The 18,277-nt window shown below is 39.5% G+C and overlaps 2 protein-coding genes across 9 annotated transcripts in view; one reads left to right on the top strand and one right to left on the bottom strand.

Annotated features, from left to right (window-relative positions):
- Positions 1-355, top strand: part of LOC102923694 (cytochrome P450 3A11-like) — a 43,035-nt gene extending 42,680 nt beyond the window's left edge. For all 8 annotated transcript variants that reach the window (XM_042268251.2, XM_076560305.1, XM_006997630.4 and 5 more), the window contains one exon: positions 159-355. In XM_042268251.2, the coding sequence (XP_042124185.2) occupies positions 159-254 (96 nt within the window). In that variant the 3' untranslated portion in view covers positions 255-355. The remainder of the gene's footprint in view (positions 1-158) is intronic.
- Positions 1-17,484, bottom strand: part of LOC102916524 (cytochrome P450 3A11-like) — a 229,252-nt gene extending 211,768 nt beyond the window's left edge. The window contains exon 1 of the mRNA XM_076560314.1: positions 17,445-17,484. The gene's annotated coding sequence lies outside the window, so the exon portion shown is untranslated. The remainder of the gene's footprint in view (positions 1-17,444) is intronic.
- Positions 17,485-18,277: the final 793 nt, after the last annotated feature.

Here is an 18,277-nt window from a genome sequence, read left to right as displayed (position 1 = left end):
CGACACAGCTTAGAGAATAACATAGTCAAAGCATATGACCTTAAATAAAGCTTATCTGTATCTGCAAAGCATCGTCATCCTGGAAGGTTTTTTACATTTCTTTAGGGGTTGTTGTTGGTTCACTCATTGATTCTCAATATTTTCTTCCACTGTTGCAGATACCAATGAAATTAGACAGACAACTACTTCTTCAACCAGCAAAACCCATTGTTCTGAAGGTTATACCACGGGATGCCATCGTAATTGGAGTGTGAATTTTCCCTCAAAGACTTCCACTGTGTTCTTCAAGAAGGTGATATGTAAGAACACTGGAATCTTTAATTTACTTCATAAATAAAACCCAGTTGAAAATGTGGCTTGACTGGCCTTGATCCATGGTTAAGGATCCAGTACATCCATTCACCTTTCTGAGTGTCAATACAGAGTACCATAGAATGTAAAGGAATTGACTAAATCAGTTGACAGAATAAGAAATTCACCTCCTCTGGTCCTCATGGGACCATGTTGATCCACATATGGTTGTCTCCATCAATTTCCTTTAAGTTCTTTTAAAAGTAAACATGTCTCTGTAATTTGATCAGTAAGTTTTTAACAAAAATGTAAACTATTGTAACAACTCTAATTGTAAAATTGGTATCCTGTATTTTAGCTCCAATATTCTACAATATCGTTACATTGAAAATATAAATTAATATCTCTTTTAAAAACCCAACAAAGTATATTTTTACATTCTGTGAGAGCTTCATACAATGTATTTTGATCATATTAATTCCTCTCCTCCAAATCCTCCCATATCTTTTCATAACATGAATCTTTTTTTTTAAAGATTTATTTATTTATTATGTATACAGTATTCTGCCTGCACATATGACTATAGGCCAGAAAAGGGCACCAGATCACATTCTAGATGGTTGTGAGCCACCATGTGGTTGCTGGGAATTGAGCTCAGGACCTCTGGAAGAACAGCCAGTGCTCTTAACCGCTGAGCCATCTCTCCAGCCCCCTCATAACATGAATCTTAATAGGTCTTATTAATAAAAAACCTGGAGGCAGAAATTGGAGTGAAAAACTGAGGGGGCAGAGAAAAGCCAGCCACATACTTACCTAGTTGGAGATCCTCCACCAAAGAGACCTACTTCCTCTATACCCACACCTATATGCCTTTCTATCCTGCCATCTCATTTCCTCTCCACTCAGCTACATCACTTCCTGTCTCTATGTACAGACCCCCAGACATTTATGGTTAGTTTTGGGAATTTAAGGTGTGTGCCACCATCCCTGTCTCTGTTCTTAGAATAGTCTTGAACTCATAGAGATCCAGTCTGATCTGTGCCTCCTGAGGGATAGGATTAAAGGTGTGGGCTACCACTGCCTGACCTCTATGTTTACTTTGGTGGTTGGCATTTTCCTCTGATCCTCAGATAATCTTTATTAGGAGATACAGATAAAATATCAACACATGAGAAAAGCCAAGGTTTGGGGCTAGCAAGGGAGCTCTCAGGCACTATTAAAACAGACCCGAGACAGGCCCAGCGGTGGCCTGCAGAGGTAGACAGGCCCAGTGACGGTGGCCTACAGGGACATTCAGGCCCAGCAGCAGCCAGCAGAGACATACAGGCCCAGTGGCGGCCCACAGAGGTAGACAGGCCCAGCGGCAGAGATAAGCAGACACAGGTAGGCCTGCAAAGGCGGCCCACAGAGGTAGACGGGCCCAGCGGAGGCCTGCAGAAGTAGACGGGCCCGACGGCCGCCGACAGGGACATTCAGGCCTGGCAGTGGCCCACAGAAGTAGACCTGTGGCAGAGGCCCGCAGAGGTAGATGGGCCCGGTGGCGGCTGCCAACAGGAACATTCAGGCCCAGCAGCAGCCCACAGAGGTAGACAGGCCCGGCGGCAGAGACAAGCAGACATAGGTAGGTCTGCAGCGGCGGCCCACAGAGGTAGACGGGCCTGGCAGCAGTGACAAGCAGAGGTAAGTAGGCCCGGGGCGGCAGCTGGCAGAGACATACAGGTCCGGCGGCGAACCACAGAGGTAGACAGGCCCAGGGACGGAGACAAGCAGATGCAGCTTGGAACAGGGATGCCTCTAACCCCAACACCTGGGGAAGAAGCTATCTCCATGGGACAGAACCAGAACGAATCTGAACACTCCGTCTGAGGACAACCGGCCCAGCTGCTGATCCTGTGAAACCCAACAACTTGGAGGTGTTGGTGAGATTACCCCGCTCAGCTGAAACCCATCTGGGAAAAGATTCAGATACCTACAGTTTGAAGTCTGAAGAAACAAGATCAGCTGAGGAGTTGACAAATGAACAATACATGACCTGGGAACACAGAAGAAGGCGCTACCCAGCCACCAAACCAGATCACCAGAATCATAGTATATACTTCACTGACTGAAATCAGCTGCCCTTGAAGAAATAGCCCAATAGCACCAATTTAACCAAGAACCCCTAATAAACCAAGACTAAAAATTAGAACAAGAGAGGCACTCTCAGACACAGACACCACCTGCACCACACAGAGGAAGAGATGAGTAGACACCAGTGCAAAAATACAGGCAACAACATAAAGACCTATATGGCAACATCAGAACCTAGTGATTCTACACCTGCAAGACCTGAACATACCAAGACAGAAGAAACAGAAGAAATCAACCCTAAAAATGACTTTAAGAAGATGATAGAGGCCCTTAAAGAAGAAATAAAACATTCCCTCAATGAGGAAATAAAAACTTTCCTTAAAGAGGAAATGAAAAACTCCCTTAAAGAGGAAATAAAACTTCCCTTAAAGAGGAAATGAAAAACTCCATTAAAGAGGAAATAAAAAACTCCCTTAAAGAAATGGAAGAAAAAACGAACAAAAAATGGGAAGAAATCAAATCAAGCCAAGAAAAAGCAATTAAACAGATGAAAGAAACATTCCAAGATCTGAAAAATAAATTTGAGACAATAAAGAAAACACATGCTGAGGGAATGCTGGAAATAGAAACCCTGACTAAATGAACAGGAGCTACAGAAACAAGTATAACCAACAGATTGCAAGAGATGGAACAGAGAATCTCTGACACTGAAGACACGATAGAGAAAATAGATTCGTCAGACAAAGAAAACACTAGAGACAAAAAAGTCGTAACACAAAACATCCAGGAAATTTGGGACACCATGAAAAGACCAAACCTAAGAATAATAGGGATAAAAGAAGGAGAAGAATACCAACTCAAAGGCATGGAAAATATATTCAACAAAATCATAGAAGAAAACTTTCCTAACCTAAAGAAAGAAATACCTATGAAGATACAAGAAGCTTACAGAATACCGAATAGGCTGGATCTAAAAAAAAGTCCCCTTGCCACATAATAATGAAAACACAAAACACACAGAAAAAAGAAAAAATATTAAGAACCGCAAAGGCAAAAGACCAAGTAACATATAAAGGCAAACCCATCAGAATAACACCAGACTACTCAATAGAGGCTATGAAAGCTAGAAGATCATGGACAAATCTCTTGCAGACACTAAGAAACCACGAATGCCAACCCAGATTATTATACCCAGCAAAACTCTCAATCACCATAGGTGGAGTAAACAAAAAAATCCAGGATAAAACCAGATTTAATCAATACCTGTCCACAAACCCAGCCCTACAGAAAGCACTAGGAGGGAAAATCCAACCCAAAGAAGCTAAACACATCCATGAAAAATCAAGCAATAGATAATCCCACACCAACATACACCACAGAAGGACAACACAACACAACCACAGAAAATAACTGGAATTAACAATCACTGGTCATTAATATCCATCAATATCAATGGTCTCAACTCACCTATAAAAAGACACAGGCTAACAGAATGGATAAGAAAACAGGATCCATCCATCTGCTGCATACAAGAAACACACCTTAACCTCAAAGACAGACACTACCTCCGAGTAAAGGGCTGGAAAAAGGCTTTCCAAGCAAATGGACCTAAGAAACAAGCTGGTGTAGCTATACTAATATCTAATAAAACAGACTTCAAACTAAAATAAATCAAAAGAGATCAGGATGGACATTACATATTTACCACGGGAAAAATCCACCAAGATGAAGTCTCGAATCTAAACATTTATGCTCCAAATACAAAAGCACCAACATTCATAAAAGAAACACTACTAAAGTTTAAAATGCACATCAAACCCCACACATTAGTAGTGGGAGATTTTAACACACCACTCTCACCAAAAGATAGATCTACCAAACTGAAACTTAACAAAGAAATAAAGGACCTAACAGATGTTATGACTCAAATGGACCTAATAGATATCTACAGAATATTCCATCCTAACACAAAAGAATATACTTTCTTCTCAGCACCCATGGAACCTTCTCAAAAATTGACCACATGCTTGGACACAAAACAAATCTCAACAGATACAAAAAAATTGGAATAACCTCCTGTATCTTATCAGACCACCATGCCTTAAAGTTAGACCTCAACAACAATAAAAATTATAGAAAACCCACAAACACATGGAAACTGAATAATGCCCACCTGAAACATCAATGGGTCAAGGAAGAAATAAGAAAGAAATTAAAGATTTCCTAGAATTCAATGAAAATGAAAGTACAACATACCCAAACTTATGGGACACTATGAAAGCAGTGCCAAGAGGAAAATTCATAGCTCTAAATGCACACATAAAGAATATGGAGCAATCCCATACCAATGAATTAACAGCACAACTGGAAGCTCTAGAACAAAAAGAAACAAACTCACCCAGGAGAAATCGACGCCAGGAAATAATCAAATTGAGGGCTGAAATCAACGAAATAGAAAACAAGAGAACAATACCAAAAAAAAAAAACAATGAAACAAAGAGTTGGCTCTTTGAAAAAAATCAACAAGATAGACAAACCCCCAGCCAAATTAACCAAAAGGCAAAGAGAGAGCACCCAAATTCACAAAATCAGAAATGAAAAGGGAGACATAACAACAGACAACGAGGAAATCCAGAGATCATCAGATCATACTTCAAAAACCTGTACTCCACAAAAATGGAAAACCAGGAAGAAATGGACAATTTTCTGGATAAATACCACATACCAAAATTAAATCAAGACCAGATAAACCATTTAAATAGACCAAGAACCCCTAAAGAAATAGAAACAGTCATCAAAAGTCTCCCAATCAAAAAAAGCCCAGGACCAGATGGTTTCAGTGCAGAATTCTACCAGACTTTCAAAGAACTAATACCAATACTCTTCAAAGTGTTCCACACAATAGAAACAGAAGGAACACTACCAAACTCTTTTTATGAGACTACAATTACCCTGATACCCAAACTACAAAAAGATGCAACAAAGAAAGAGAACTACAGACCAATCTCCCTCATGAACATTGATGCAAAAATACTCAACAAAATATTGGCAAACTGAATCCAAGAATACATCAAAACAATCATCCATCACAACCAAGTAGGATTAATCCCAGGGATGCAAGGATGGTTCAACATACGAAAATCAGTCAATGTAAAACACCATATAAACAAACTGAAAGAAAAAAACCACATGATCATCTCCTTAGATGCTGAAAAAGCCTTTGACAAAATCCAACATCCCTTCATGATAAAGGTCTTAGAAAGATCAGGAATACAAGGAACATTTCTAAACATAATAAAGGCAATTTATAGCAAGCCAACAGCAAACATCAAATTAAATGGAGAGAAACTCAAAGCGATACCACTAAATTCAGGAACAAAACAAGGCTGTCCACTCTCCCCATATTTATTTAATATAGTACTAGAAGTTCTAGCTAGAGCAATAAAACAACAAAAGGAGATCAAAGGGATACAAATTGGAAAGGAAGAAGTCAAACTTTCACTATTTGCAGATGATATGATAGTATACATAAGTGATCCCAAAAACTCTACCAGGGAACTCCTACAGCTGATAAACTCCTTCAGTAAAGTGGCAGGATACAAGATCAACTCAAAAAAATCAGTAGCCCTCCTATACACAAATGATAAAAGGGCTGAGAAAGAAGTCAGAGAAACATCACCCTTTATAATAGCCACAAATAATATAAAATACCTTGGGATAACACTAACTAAACAAGTGAAGGACCTTTTTGATAAGAACTTTAAATCTCTAAAGGAAGGAAGTGAAGAAGATATCAGAAAATGGAAGGATCTCCCATGCTCATGGATAGATAGGATTAACATAGTAAAAATGGCAATTTTACCAAATGCAATCTGCAGATTCAATGCAATCCCCATCAAAATACCAACACAATTCTTCACAGACCTGGAAAGAGTAATACTCAACTTCATATGGAAAAACAAAAGACCCAGGATAGCTAAAAGAATCCTATACGATAAAACAACCTTTGGAGGCATCACCATCCCTGACCTCAAACTCTACTATAGAGCTATAGTAATAAAAACAGCTTGGTACTGGTATAAAAACCGACATACGGACCAATGGAATCAAATTGAAGACCCTGACATTAATCCATGCACATATGAACACCTGGTTTTTGACAAAGAAGCCAAAACTATACAATGGAAAAAAGAAAGTATCTTCAACAAATGGTGCTGGCAAAACTGGATGTCAATATGTAAAAGATTACAAATAGATCCATATCTGTCACCATGCACAAAACTCAAGTCCAAGTGGATCAAAGACCTAAACATAAATCCAGTTACACTAAACTTAATAGAAAAGAAAATAGGAAGCACTCTTGAACGCATTGGCACCGGAGACCATTTCTTAAATAAAACACCAACAGCACAGACCCTGAGCACAACAATTAATAAATGGGACCTCTCAAAACTGAGAAGCTTTTGCAGGGTAAAAGACACAGTCAATGAGACAAAAAGACAGCCAACAGAATGGGAAAAGATCTTCACCAACCCCACATCTGACAGTGGATTGATCTCCACAATATATAAAGAACTCAAGAAACTAGACATCTAAGTACTGAACAGTCCAATTAAAAAATGGGCTAAAGTGCTAAACAGAGAATTCACAAAACAAGAACTACAAATGGCTGAAAGACATTTAAAGAAATGCTCAACATCCTTAATCATCAGAGAAATGCAAATCAAAACGACTCTGTGATACCACCTTACACCTGTTAAAATGGCTATGATCAAAAACACCAATGACAACCAATGTTGGAGAGGATGTGGAACAAAGGGAACACTCCTCCACTGTTGGTGGGAATGTAAACTTGTACAACCACTGTGGAAATCAGTGTGGCAGTTTCTCAGAAAATTAGGAATCGAACTACCTCAAGACCCAGCCATCCCATTCTTGGGCATATACCCAAGGAATGCTGATTCATACCATAAAGATACATGCTCAGCTATGTTCATAGCAGCACTATTTGTAATAGCCAGAACCTGGAAACAACCTAGAGGCCCATCAATGGAAGAATGGATGAAAAAAAATGTGGTACATATACACAATAGAGTACTACTCAGCAGAGAAAAACAATGAAAGCATGAAATTTGCAGGCAAATGGATGGAACTAGAAAAAATCATCCTGAGCGAGGTAACCCAAACCCAGAAAGACAAACATGCTATGAACTCACTCATAGGTGGATTCTAGATATAAAATAAAGAACAATCAGACTGCAACCCACAGTACCATGGAGGCTATATATATATATATATATATATATATATATATATATATATATATATATATACATATATATATATATATATATATATATATATATAGCATGGAGGTCCCTAGGACAACTGTGGCTGGTAATAAATTTCAATTTTACTCAATTCCTGAGCAAGCCTCATGGAAACATCTCACTATTAAGATAAGAACACATACTGTATCAAGATGATAATAGAAAAATAAATAAATCAATTAATTTTAAACAATAAAAAAATGAAAGAAAAATTTGAAATATTAAACAAACAAACAAACATTTTACTAAAGTAAAAAATGTGAGAACTAGGGACTCATCATTCCTCTCCACATTCTCTTCTTTCCCTTGTTTTATATATTTTAAATTTTTTATTGGTGGATTCTGTTGGAATTTATCGGTGGATTCTGTTGGAATTTATCGGTGGATTCTGCTGGATTATCCAATGCAGATAAGCACTGGAATGCCCCTGTTGGAAATCACCCTCTGGAGCGATGGAAGGATCTTTCTACTAGTACATGGAGGAGACCTGTTCTAGTGTTAGTGTGGCCCAGGGTTCTGTTTATGTCTTTCCTCAGGACAATGAGGTTCCTCTTTGGATTCCTGAGCAATGAACGTGCCCTGTGGCTGTTGCTGAAGCCCAACAGGACAGAGACCTAATGGGTCTTCATGAAAAAATCTACCCTTCTAGTGCCAAAGGAGATTGAGAGCCCAATATTGCCAGCTTTGGCAACCATTAATGTAAGCCTAGGAACCGTAGCCATGAGATTGGATTCTCCAGAAGAGCTGCCAGCTAAAGTCTTCCTGGGATCAAGAAAAATGGGCCTTGGCAATTTGTGTTACTGGAGTTTTATCCATGCCAGTGGATGTCCACACACCCGAGAAGAGAATTTGACATTGCTGCTGCTGCTGTTGCTGTTATGGCAATAGCGTCCAACACTGCTACTGTTTCTGTGGTTACCATTTCATAATTGCTAACACAGCTAGCACAGTGGAGACCCTGGCAACACAGGGACAAATAGCCAAACGAATGGAAACACATGAACTATGAACCAAAGGCTGAGGGGCCCCCAACTGGATCAGGCCCTCTGAATAGGTAAGACAGTTGATTGGCTTGATCTGTTTGGGAGGCAGCTAGGCAGTGGTACCAGGTCCAGGGCTCATTGCATGAGTTAGCTCTTTGAAACTTGGGACTTATGCAGGGACACTTGGCTCAATCTGGGAGGAGGGGACTGAACCTGCCTGGACTGAGTCTATCAGGTCAATCCCAGTCCTCGGGGGAGACCTTGATCTGGAGGAGGTGGGAATGGGGCTGGGGGGAAGGGGAGGGGGCCAGGAAGGGAGAGAACAAGGGAATCTGTGGCTATTATATAGAACTGAATAGTATTGTAAAATAAAAAAACAAAAAACAAAAAACAAAAGGAGGATATGAGGACTCCCAGAGATAGATTACATCATGCTTTACTAATTTTCAATTTTTAAATGTTAGTGAAGCAGGACAACAGCTGCTGAAAGGCATTGGCCTGTGGAAAAAGCTGCTGAATAGGGTCATCATGTGTACTATAAGGATGTTTGAACATTAGAATGGAACTCAGGGAAGGTGTTATGTTAGGGTCATGGTTATGCTTATGTTTCTGCAGGAGAAAACAAGTTATGGACATCATCAAATTGATAAAATTTTTACACAAGCATGAGAAATATCCTGGCTGCCTGGCTGTTGATGTGGATAATACAACTCTGGAAAGAAATAGATATAGAAAGCCCTTGTAACAAACAGCTGATCCCCCTACATGGGGATGGCTTGAGAAATTGACTGAAGAAGGGGAAGTAATAATTCAGCTGGTTAGGGAGCCTTTAAATGCTACAACACTGTCCCATGCTATGCTGTCTATGGTAACTGTTTAGGTAATGGGAGTGAAACATACTGAGTTTACACTCCTAATCTTCCCATTAACAAAGGCATCAGTTTGGGAGATACAGATATTCCTGTTGTGGTGAATGAATCATCTTGGCTACCTGGTACTTATGACCAGAGAGCAACTGCTAGGCCTGAGGAAGAGGATAAGGAAATTACAAGCTATACTGTAGGAATACAAGGAATTCCTACTTCCATGGGTGATGGAATTCATTGTTTAAATATAACTTTTCAAATTTGCTTATCTATAGTTCATACTACCCAGAATTTTCATAATAAAATCTATATGCTTCATGTATTTCATTTTAGAGGGCAGGAGACTAATTCTACTAGTTCCATAAATCTGACATTTTATGAGATGTGGGTTAGCAATAAGGCATCTGATTGGATACATTGGCAGCAATGTAAAAGTGAGACCTATCAGGTGCTTATTAATATCTTCCAAGGAAAAGTCATTGATTGAAGCACCTATGGCTTCCATCGAGGAAAATATTCTCACTCAGAATTGAGACAGCAAAGGTATGGATTGGATGGAAATAGAGAAATTAGTTGTACTCTTGATGATCCTATGCAATGGAATGGTTTTGGGATGTCAGTTCCTATGTTGCAATTTGGCAATTCAGTTCAGACTAATTTGTAGAAATTAACAAGTGCCTTACAGCCTCCTAAAGTATGGAAAAGAAGGTTAAACATTAATGGTGGTACATATACTTTGTACTTTAGATGAAATCAAAGTCACCACTTTGTAACATGTGTACAATTACCTTATGTGTTACTGAAAGGGCCTCAACAATGGCGCCCTAATCACTATAGCATCACTTGGAACACTGTACTCTTCATACCTGCATTATTTATAGTATGTTATTCAATGTCACTTCTGAAAGTCTATATATTGTTGGAGCAAGGCCAAATGTTTGGATGTTGGTGAAGATACTCAGGTCATGGCAAGCTTATCTGTGATGATTCTAGTGCAGAAACTCTCTGAAAGAATATTAAGAAGAACTCAAAGGTGATTGGATTGATTGTTGCTCTGGTTATAGGAATTATTGCATTGACTACTACTGCTGTGTTGGCTGGACTGGACTTCATAAAGAAATTCAGATTGCTCAATTTATTAAAGACTGGCATAAACATGTTGGAGATCTTTGGGCTCCACAAAATAGAATAGCTGGTAGGTAGTCAATAAGATAGCTGTTATGAGACAAGTTGTAATCCTAATGGGAGATCAGTTAGAGACATTGAGGGAGCAAATTAAATTAAAATGGGATTAAAATGTTGCATCTTATTGTATTACACCTTTAAGATTAAATGAAAGTAAGTATGATTGGAAAGGGTTAAAATGCATTTGTTTGATCACCCTAATTCTTCTCAAATGATTGATGATTTACAACAAGAAATTAAGGAAACTTATTCAATTGAGTTAACTGATGTGTCTGGGATGGATGTCATGGAAAGCATTTCAGATCACTTAGCTTCATTCAGTCCAGTGCTTCATTTTAATAGATTTCTCATCCTAACAATTTTTATACCTGTTTTCACTATAATAATTTTACTGGATCAAAAATGTATACTGGTTTATCTACCTAAGACTGTGACACATGATAGATAAAAGGCTATCTTCACTGTGTGGCTGCATAATATTCAACTTAGTTAAAACAGCTTAAACCAATAGAGGGCATATGTAGTGTGAATCTAGTAGAGTCATTCTATTTAGAATAAACATTAGAATGAAAAAGAAATAAAGAAAGAAATGAAATACTTCCTAGTGTTCAATGAAAATAAATGTACTACAAATCCAAACTTATGGGACACTATGAAAGCAGTGCTAAGAGGAAAATTTATAGCACTAAATGCCCACATTAAAAAGTTGGAGAAATCTCATACTAGTGACTTCACAGCACACCTAAAAGCTCTAGAACAAGAAGAAGCAAACTCACCCAGGAGGAATAGATGCCAGGAAATAATCAAATTGAGGGCTGAAATAATAAAATAGAAACAAAGAGAACAATACAAATAATCAATGAAACAAAGAGTTGGTTCTTTGAGAAAATCAACAAGAAAGACAAGCCCTTTTCCAGACTAACCAAAAGGCAGAGAGAGAGCATCCAAATTAGCAAATTCAGAAATGAAAAGGGTGATATAACAACTGACAACAAGGAAGTCCAGAGACTGATCAGGTCATACTTCAAAAACCTGCACTCCACAAAACTGGAAAACCTAAAAGAAATGGACAATTTTCTGGATAGGTGCCACATACCTAAGTTAAATCAAGACCAGATAAACAATTTAAATTGACCAATAACCCCTAAGGAAATAGAAACAGGCATTAAAAGTCTCCCAACCAAAAAAAGCCCAAGACCAGATGGTTTCAATAAAGAATTCTACCAGATCTTCAAAGAAGAGTTAATACCAATACTCTCTAAATTGTTCCATACAATAGAAACAGAAGGAACATTACCAAACTCTTCTTATGAAGCTACAGTTACTCTGATACCCAAACCACACAAAGATGCAACAAAGAAAGAGAATTACAGACCAATCTCTCTCATGAACATTGATGCAAAAATACTCAATAAAATATTGGCAAACAGGCTCCAAGAACACATCAAAATAATTATCCACCATGATCAAGTAGGCTTCACCCCAGAGATGCAAGGTTGGTTCAACATATGAAAGTCTGTCAATGTAATATACCATATGAACAACCTTAAAGAAAAACCACATGATAATTTTCTTAGATGCTGAAAAGGCCTTTGACAAAATCTAACACACCTTCATGATAAAGGTCTTGGGGAGATCAGGAATACAGGGAACATACCTAAACATAATAAAGGCAATTTACAGCAAGCCAGCAGCCAACATCAAAGTAAATGGAGAGAAACTCAAAGCAATTCCACTAAAATCAGGAACAAGACAAGGCTGTCCACTCTCCCCATACTTATTAAATGCAGTACTTGAAATTCTAGCCAGAGCAATAAAACAACAAAAGGAGATCAAGGGAATGCAAATTGGAAAGGAAGAAGTCAAATTTTCACTATTTGCAGATGACAAGATAGTATATATAAATGACCCCCAAAATTCCACCAAGGAACTCTTACAGCTGATAAATACCTTCAGTAATGTGGCCAGATACAAGATTAACTCTAAAAAATCAGTAGCCCTCCTATATACAAACAACAAATGGGCTGAGAAAGAAAACAGAGAAACATCACCCTTTACAATAGCCACAAATAATAGAAAATACGTTGGGGCTAACTCTAACTAAGCAAGAGAAAGACCTGTATGACAAGAACTTTATGTCTCTGAAAAATGAAATTGAAGAAGATAACAGAAAATGGAAAGATTTCCCATGCTCATGGATAGGTAGGATTAACATAGTAAAAATGACAATCTTACCAAAAGCAATCTACAGATTCAATGCAATCCCCATCATAATCCCAACACAATTCTTCACAGACCTGGAAAGAATAATACTCAATTTCATTTGGAAAACAAAAAACCCAGGATAGCCAAAAGAGTCCTGTACAATAAAACAACCTCTGGAATCATCAGGATTCTTGATTTCAAGCTATACTATAGAACTACAGTAATAAAAACAGCTTGGTACTGGCATAAAAATCAACATGTGGACCAATGGAACTGAACTGAAGATGCTGACATTAATCCGCACATGTATGAACATCTGATTTTTGACAAAGAAGCCAAAAATATACCATGGGAAAAAAGGAAGCACCTTCAACAAATGGTGCTGGTATAACTGGATGTCAACATGTAGAAGATTGCAAATAGATCCATATCTGTCACCATGCACAAAACTTAACTCCAAGTGGATCAAAGACCTCAACATAAATCCAGTTACAATGAACCTGATAGAAGAGAAAGTAGGAAGTAGTCTTGAATGCACTGGCACCTGAGATCACTTCCTAAATATAACACCAGTAGCACAGACACTGAGAGTGACAATTAAAAAATGGTACCTCCTGAAACTGAGAAGCTTTTGTAGAGCAAAGGATATGGTCAATAAGACCAAACGACAGCCTACAGAATGGGAAAAGATTTTCACCAACCCCACATCTGACAGAGGGCTGATCTCTAATATATATAAAGAACTCAAGAAACTAGAAATCAAAACAATTAATAGTCAAATTAAAAAATGAGCTATAGAGCTAAACAGAGAATTCTCAACAGAAGAAACTCAAATGACTGAAAGAGATTTAAGGAATTGTTCAACATCCTTAGTCATCAGGGAAATGCAAATCAAAATGACTCTGAGATACCATCTTACACCTGTCAGAATGGCTAAGATCAAAATCACTGAAGACAGCTTATGTTGGAAAGGATGTGGAGCAAGGGGAACACTCCTACACTGTTGGTGGGAATGCAAATTTGTACTGCCACTTTGGAAATCAATATGTACCTTCTCAGAAAATTGGGAATCAATCTCCCTCAAGACCCAGCTATACCACTCTTGGGCATATACCCAAGGAATGCTAAATTATACCACAAGGACGCATGCTCAACTCTGTTCATAGCAGCATTATTTGTAATAGTCAGAACCTGGAAACAACCTAGATGTCCCTCAACTGAAAAATGGATAAAGAAAATGTGGTACATATACACAATGGAGTACTACTCAGCAGAGAAAAACAATGGCATTATGAGGTTTGCAGGCAAATGGATGGAACTAGAAAAAATCATCTTGAGTGAGGTAATCCAGACTCAGAAAGACAAACATAGTATGTACTCACCCAAAGGTGGATACTAGATATAAATCAAAGGTAACCAGACTACAACATACAACTCTAGGGAGGCTACCAGATAAAGAGGACCCTAAGAAAGACACAGGGATTGCCCAATGACAGAGAAATGGATGAGATCTACATGAGAAAACTGGGGGTGAGGGGAGATAATGGACGGCAAGTGTTGGGGGAAAGAGAGCTTAGGGGAGCAGGAGGTCCCAGCTGAATCAGGAACAGAGTGTGGGAGCAAGGAAAGAGATATCATGATAAGTGAAGACTCCATGGGAATAGGAAGAAGCAGAGTGCTAGAGGGGTCCCCAGGAATCTATGGTGATATTTAATTTGTACTGAAATGTGATTTTAATTTTATGTTAATAAATAAAGTTGCCCTGGGGTCAGAGCTATTAGAGCCATAGCAAGAGCGTGATGGTTAGAAGAGCTAGGTAGATTTCTGTGTGTTCAGGGATACAGCCAGTATTGGAGACATATGCCTTTAAGACCTGGAGGGCGGTACTTACAGGCAGTGATGAGGCAGTCATGTGGTTGGGTTTACAACCAATGAGAAGGCAGAACAGAAAGACTATTTAAACACAGAAAAACAGGAAGTAGCTCTCTCTCGGGGAAGTTAGGAGCACTGCAGGAGGTAAGATTTTATCTCTGAGCTCTGACCTCTCGGCTTTCTCTTTTACATTGGCTCTGTGTTTCTTATTTTAATAAGACGATTGGTTACATCTACAGGAATCCACAAAGATGACTCCATTATAGACTACTGGCAATGCTCAAGAGGGTGCCTAAGATGACCTACTCTGGTGACTGGATGGCTGAACACACTAACTGTCATGATAGAACTCTCATCCAGTGACTGATGGCAGCAGATGCAGGAATCTGAAGCCAGGCCCCAGGCAGAGCTCCAGGAGTCCAATGGGTGAGAGAGAGGGAGGATATATGAGCAAGAAGATATTGAGACCATGTTTGGAAGGAGTGCAGAGACAACTAGCCAAACTAGTGGAAACACATGAACTGTGAACCAATAGCTGAGGAGCCCCCATGGTACTGGATCAGGCCCTCTGGATAAGTGAGATAGTTGTTTAGCTTGAACTGGTTAGGAGGCCCCCAGGCAATGGGACTGGGGCCTGTCCTTGGTGCATGAGCCATCTTTTTGGAACCTATTACCTATGCTAAGACACTTCTGCTCAGCCTTGGTGCAGGGAGGAGGGGCTTTGACCTGCCTCACTTGAATGTACCAGGCTCTGCTGACTCCTTAGGGTAGATCTTTCCTTGGAGGAGGTGGGAATGGGAGGTGGGATTGGTAAGGAAGGCTGGGGGGTGGGAGGAGCGAGAAGAGGGGAATCTGTGGCTGATAATGTAAAACGAGTAGAAAAATATCTTAATAAAAAAACGTAAGAAAAAAATTAAAAATTAATCTTAAAAATAATAAAATATTTCAGTCTATGTGCTTGGGATGTAGCTCAGTGTAGAATGACTACCTAGAGTGTACCAGGCCCTTGTTTTGATACATTGAGCTGAAAAAACAGATGATAATACAAATTGAAATGAGGCGCCATTACCAACTTCCCCAAGATTCAGAGAGTGTGGCAGGCAGGGCAGAAAGAACATGAGAGCCAGGCAGGGAGAGGAGAGCTGCAAAGTGCTGTCTTCCCTGGTCTGGAACTCACTGCAGCTGGGATGACCTCCACAGGCCCTGTGGGTGATTTGACTGTCAACACTGCAGCAGGAAGCTCAGGGACCTGAGCCTGCCTGAGGATTTGCACACAGCTAACCCTGGAATGGGGAGGAAAATGGCCCCATGAACTCCAGTTCAGCCCCTTGGATCTACACAGTGGAATGGAGAACTGACTGCCACCATTGTCCTCTGACATTTACATGTGTGCCAGGGAACACATCCCCTCTCTGATAAATAAACGAGTATAACAAAAAAGGAAAAGGGAAACATTTGTGGGGGAGGACAAGAAGTCTGTGTCAGTGTAAATGACCTCTTGCTCTCTCATGCTTCTGTAAGTAAGTCCAATTAAATTTATTGGTACAGACAGAGACACATAAAACTAATGAAAAACATCAGCAAATTTTTTTATATAAAAAAATATTAGGGCCAGACATGGTGGCACACACTTTTAATCCCAGCACTTGGAAGGCAGAAGCAGTCATATCTCTTAGTTCAAGGCAAGGCTGGTCTACATATCGAGTTCCTGGACAGTTAGGGCTACTTAAAGAGATCCTGTCCCAAACAAACAAGCAAGCAAACAAATAAACAAATAACAATAAATGGATGAATAAATAAGGTATTAGATCAGTGAGAAGTTGAGAAAACACTATCAAGTGTTGACAAGCAATAATATTTCCAGGAGATATTCACACAAGGCCATTGGACAGACAGCAAAGCCTGCTGTAGGCCTTGAATGACATGGTCTTTATGGGCTATGTCAACTCAGCAGACCCTGTGTTCAGGCCTGTGATTCCTAAGGATGGAGGAGAAGAGATGAAGAGACAGGAAGAGGCAGAGCCTCCTCCCACTTGTTTGTGTCTCCTAGCAATGATGACACTCACTCCAAAGCTCTACCCAAACTCCAGCATCAATGACAGGGTACAGTTCCTGTTGCTGACTCAGCCGCTTTACAGGACCATTGAGGATGTAGATCCAAGGAAGAACACCTTGGTTTTTAAATACATTGGATCTCCAAAGTCTGTTCAGTTACACAGGACACAATGATATACTCTTTTGTCGAAAGTCTTGGCTGGGGTTTGTGGTGACTCAGGCCTTTGATTTCAGAACTCAGGAAACAGAGGCAGGTGGGTCTCTGTGAGTTCGAGGTCAGTCTGGTCTACAGAGGAAGTTCTAGGACAGCCAGAGCTGTTACACAGAGAAACCCCATCTCAACAACAAAACAAAACAACAAAAACAGGAGGTCCAGAATCCATTGAACACCAAAGCCTGTCAAAAAGCCACAGTGTTCAATGTTCTGACGATAATTAGACCTGAGAGCCATGGCACTTACTGACACATGGCATCACCCTTACAACAGAGAGGTGCATGACTACAGTCCTGGGCTGGCATTGTCCTTGCACATGTAGAGTGCATCTTCCTAAAAAGATCAGCTTCACAGAACTTTCCAGAATACTCACCCCCATATTTTTCCATACTTTTTATAGCACTCAATGTCCAATTTCCATACACCCTGGAAAGAGAAATAGCATGAAATCCATTATTGTCCTGTATATACCAACCATTGTATGACCAGGTATGAAACTCTCAAATCCCATGAAAGGAGCTTTACTGTTTCTGACAGAGAAAGGTTCTTCAGTAACGTTTAGTGCCACCAGCCAGATGGCTCAGTGGGAAAAGGCAGAGTGATAGGGCAGGACATCTGATACCTTCCTGTGGCCTCTGCATTCACCTTCATAGACATGTACATATGCATATCACCAGATACACACCACACAAAAACAACAACAATAGTAAAAATAATCATAATAAATTGTTTAAAAGAATGTGCATCATAAGCATAAAACCTTTTCACCCTCTGGATGAGAACTAGGGAATGTCTGCTCTGGACTGACCATGGGCCAGGCAGGGGTCAAGCAGGTTAGTCACAAATTATCTGAGACTTCAATGTGGCATATTATACACTCATTACTGAACTTTCTTATAATTTTGTTAAACCAACCATTCTCTGGTGGTTTTTGCCTTTAATACATCTTTAAAAGAAAATAAAAAAAATGCACTGTGAAGTCAAGTGTCCTAGGTAATTGACAGCCATCATGTTGTCTCAGGTATTCACACTCACTGCTCAGACTCATGCACAGGATGCTGCCTTTAAATAAAGAGAAGCTGTAGGTACATTTCAGTATTAGAGCACTTACCTGGTATGAAGAAGGCTCTGGATCCCATTTTCAGTAACACACACACACACACACACACACACACACACACACACACACACACAAGTTGTCATTAG

The sequence above is a fragment of the Peromyscus maniculatus genome, chromosome 23 (assembly GCF_049852395.1).
Source record: "Peromyscus maniculatus bairdii isolate BWxNUB_F1_BW_parent chromosome 23, HU_Pman_BW_mat_3.1, whole genome shotgun sequence".
In the NCBI taxonomy this organism is placed as follows: domain Eukaryota; kingdom Metazoa; phylum Chordata; class Mammalia; order Rodentia; family Cricetidae; genus Peromyscus; species Peromyscus maniculatus.
This window is presented reverse-complemented; position numbering and strand designations above follow the sequence as displayed.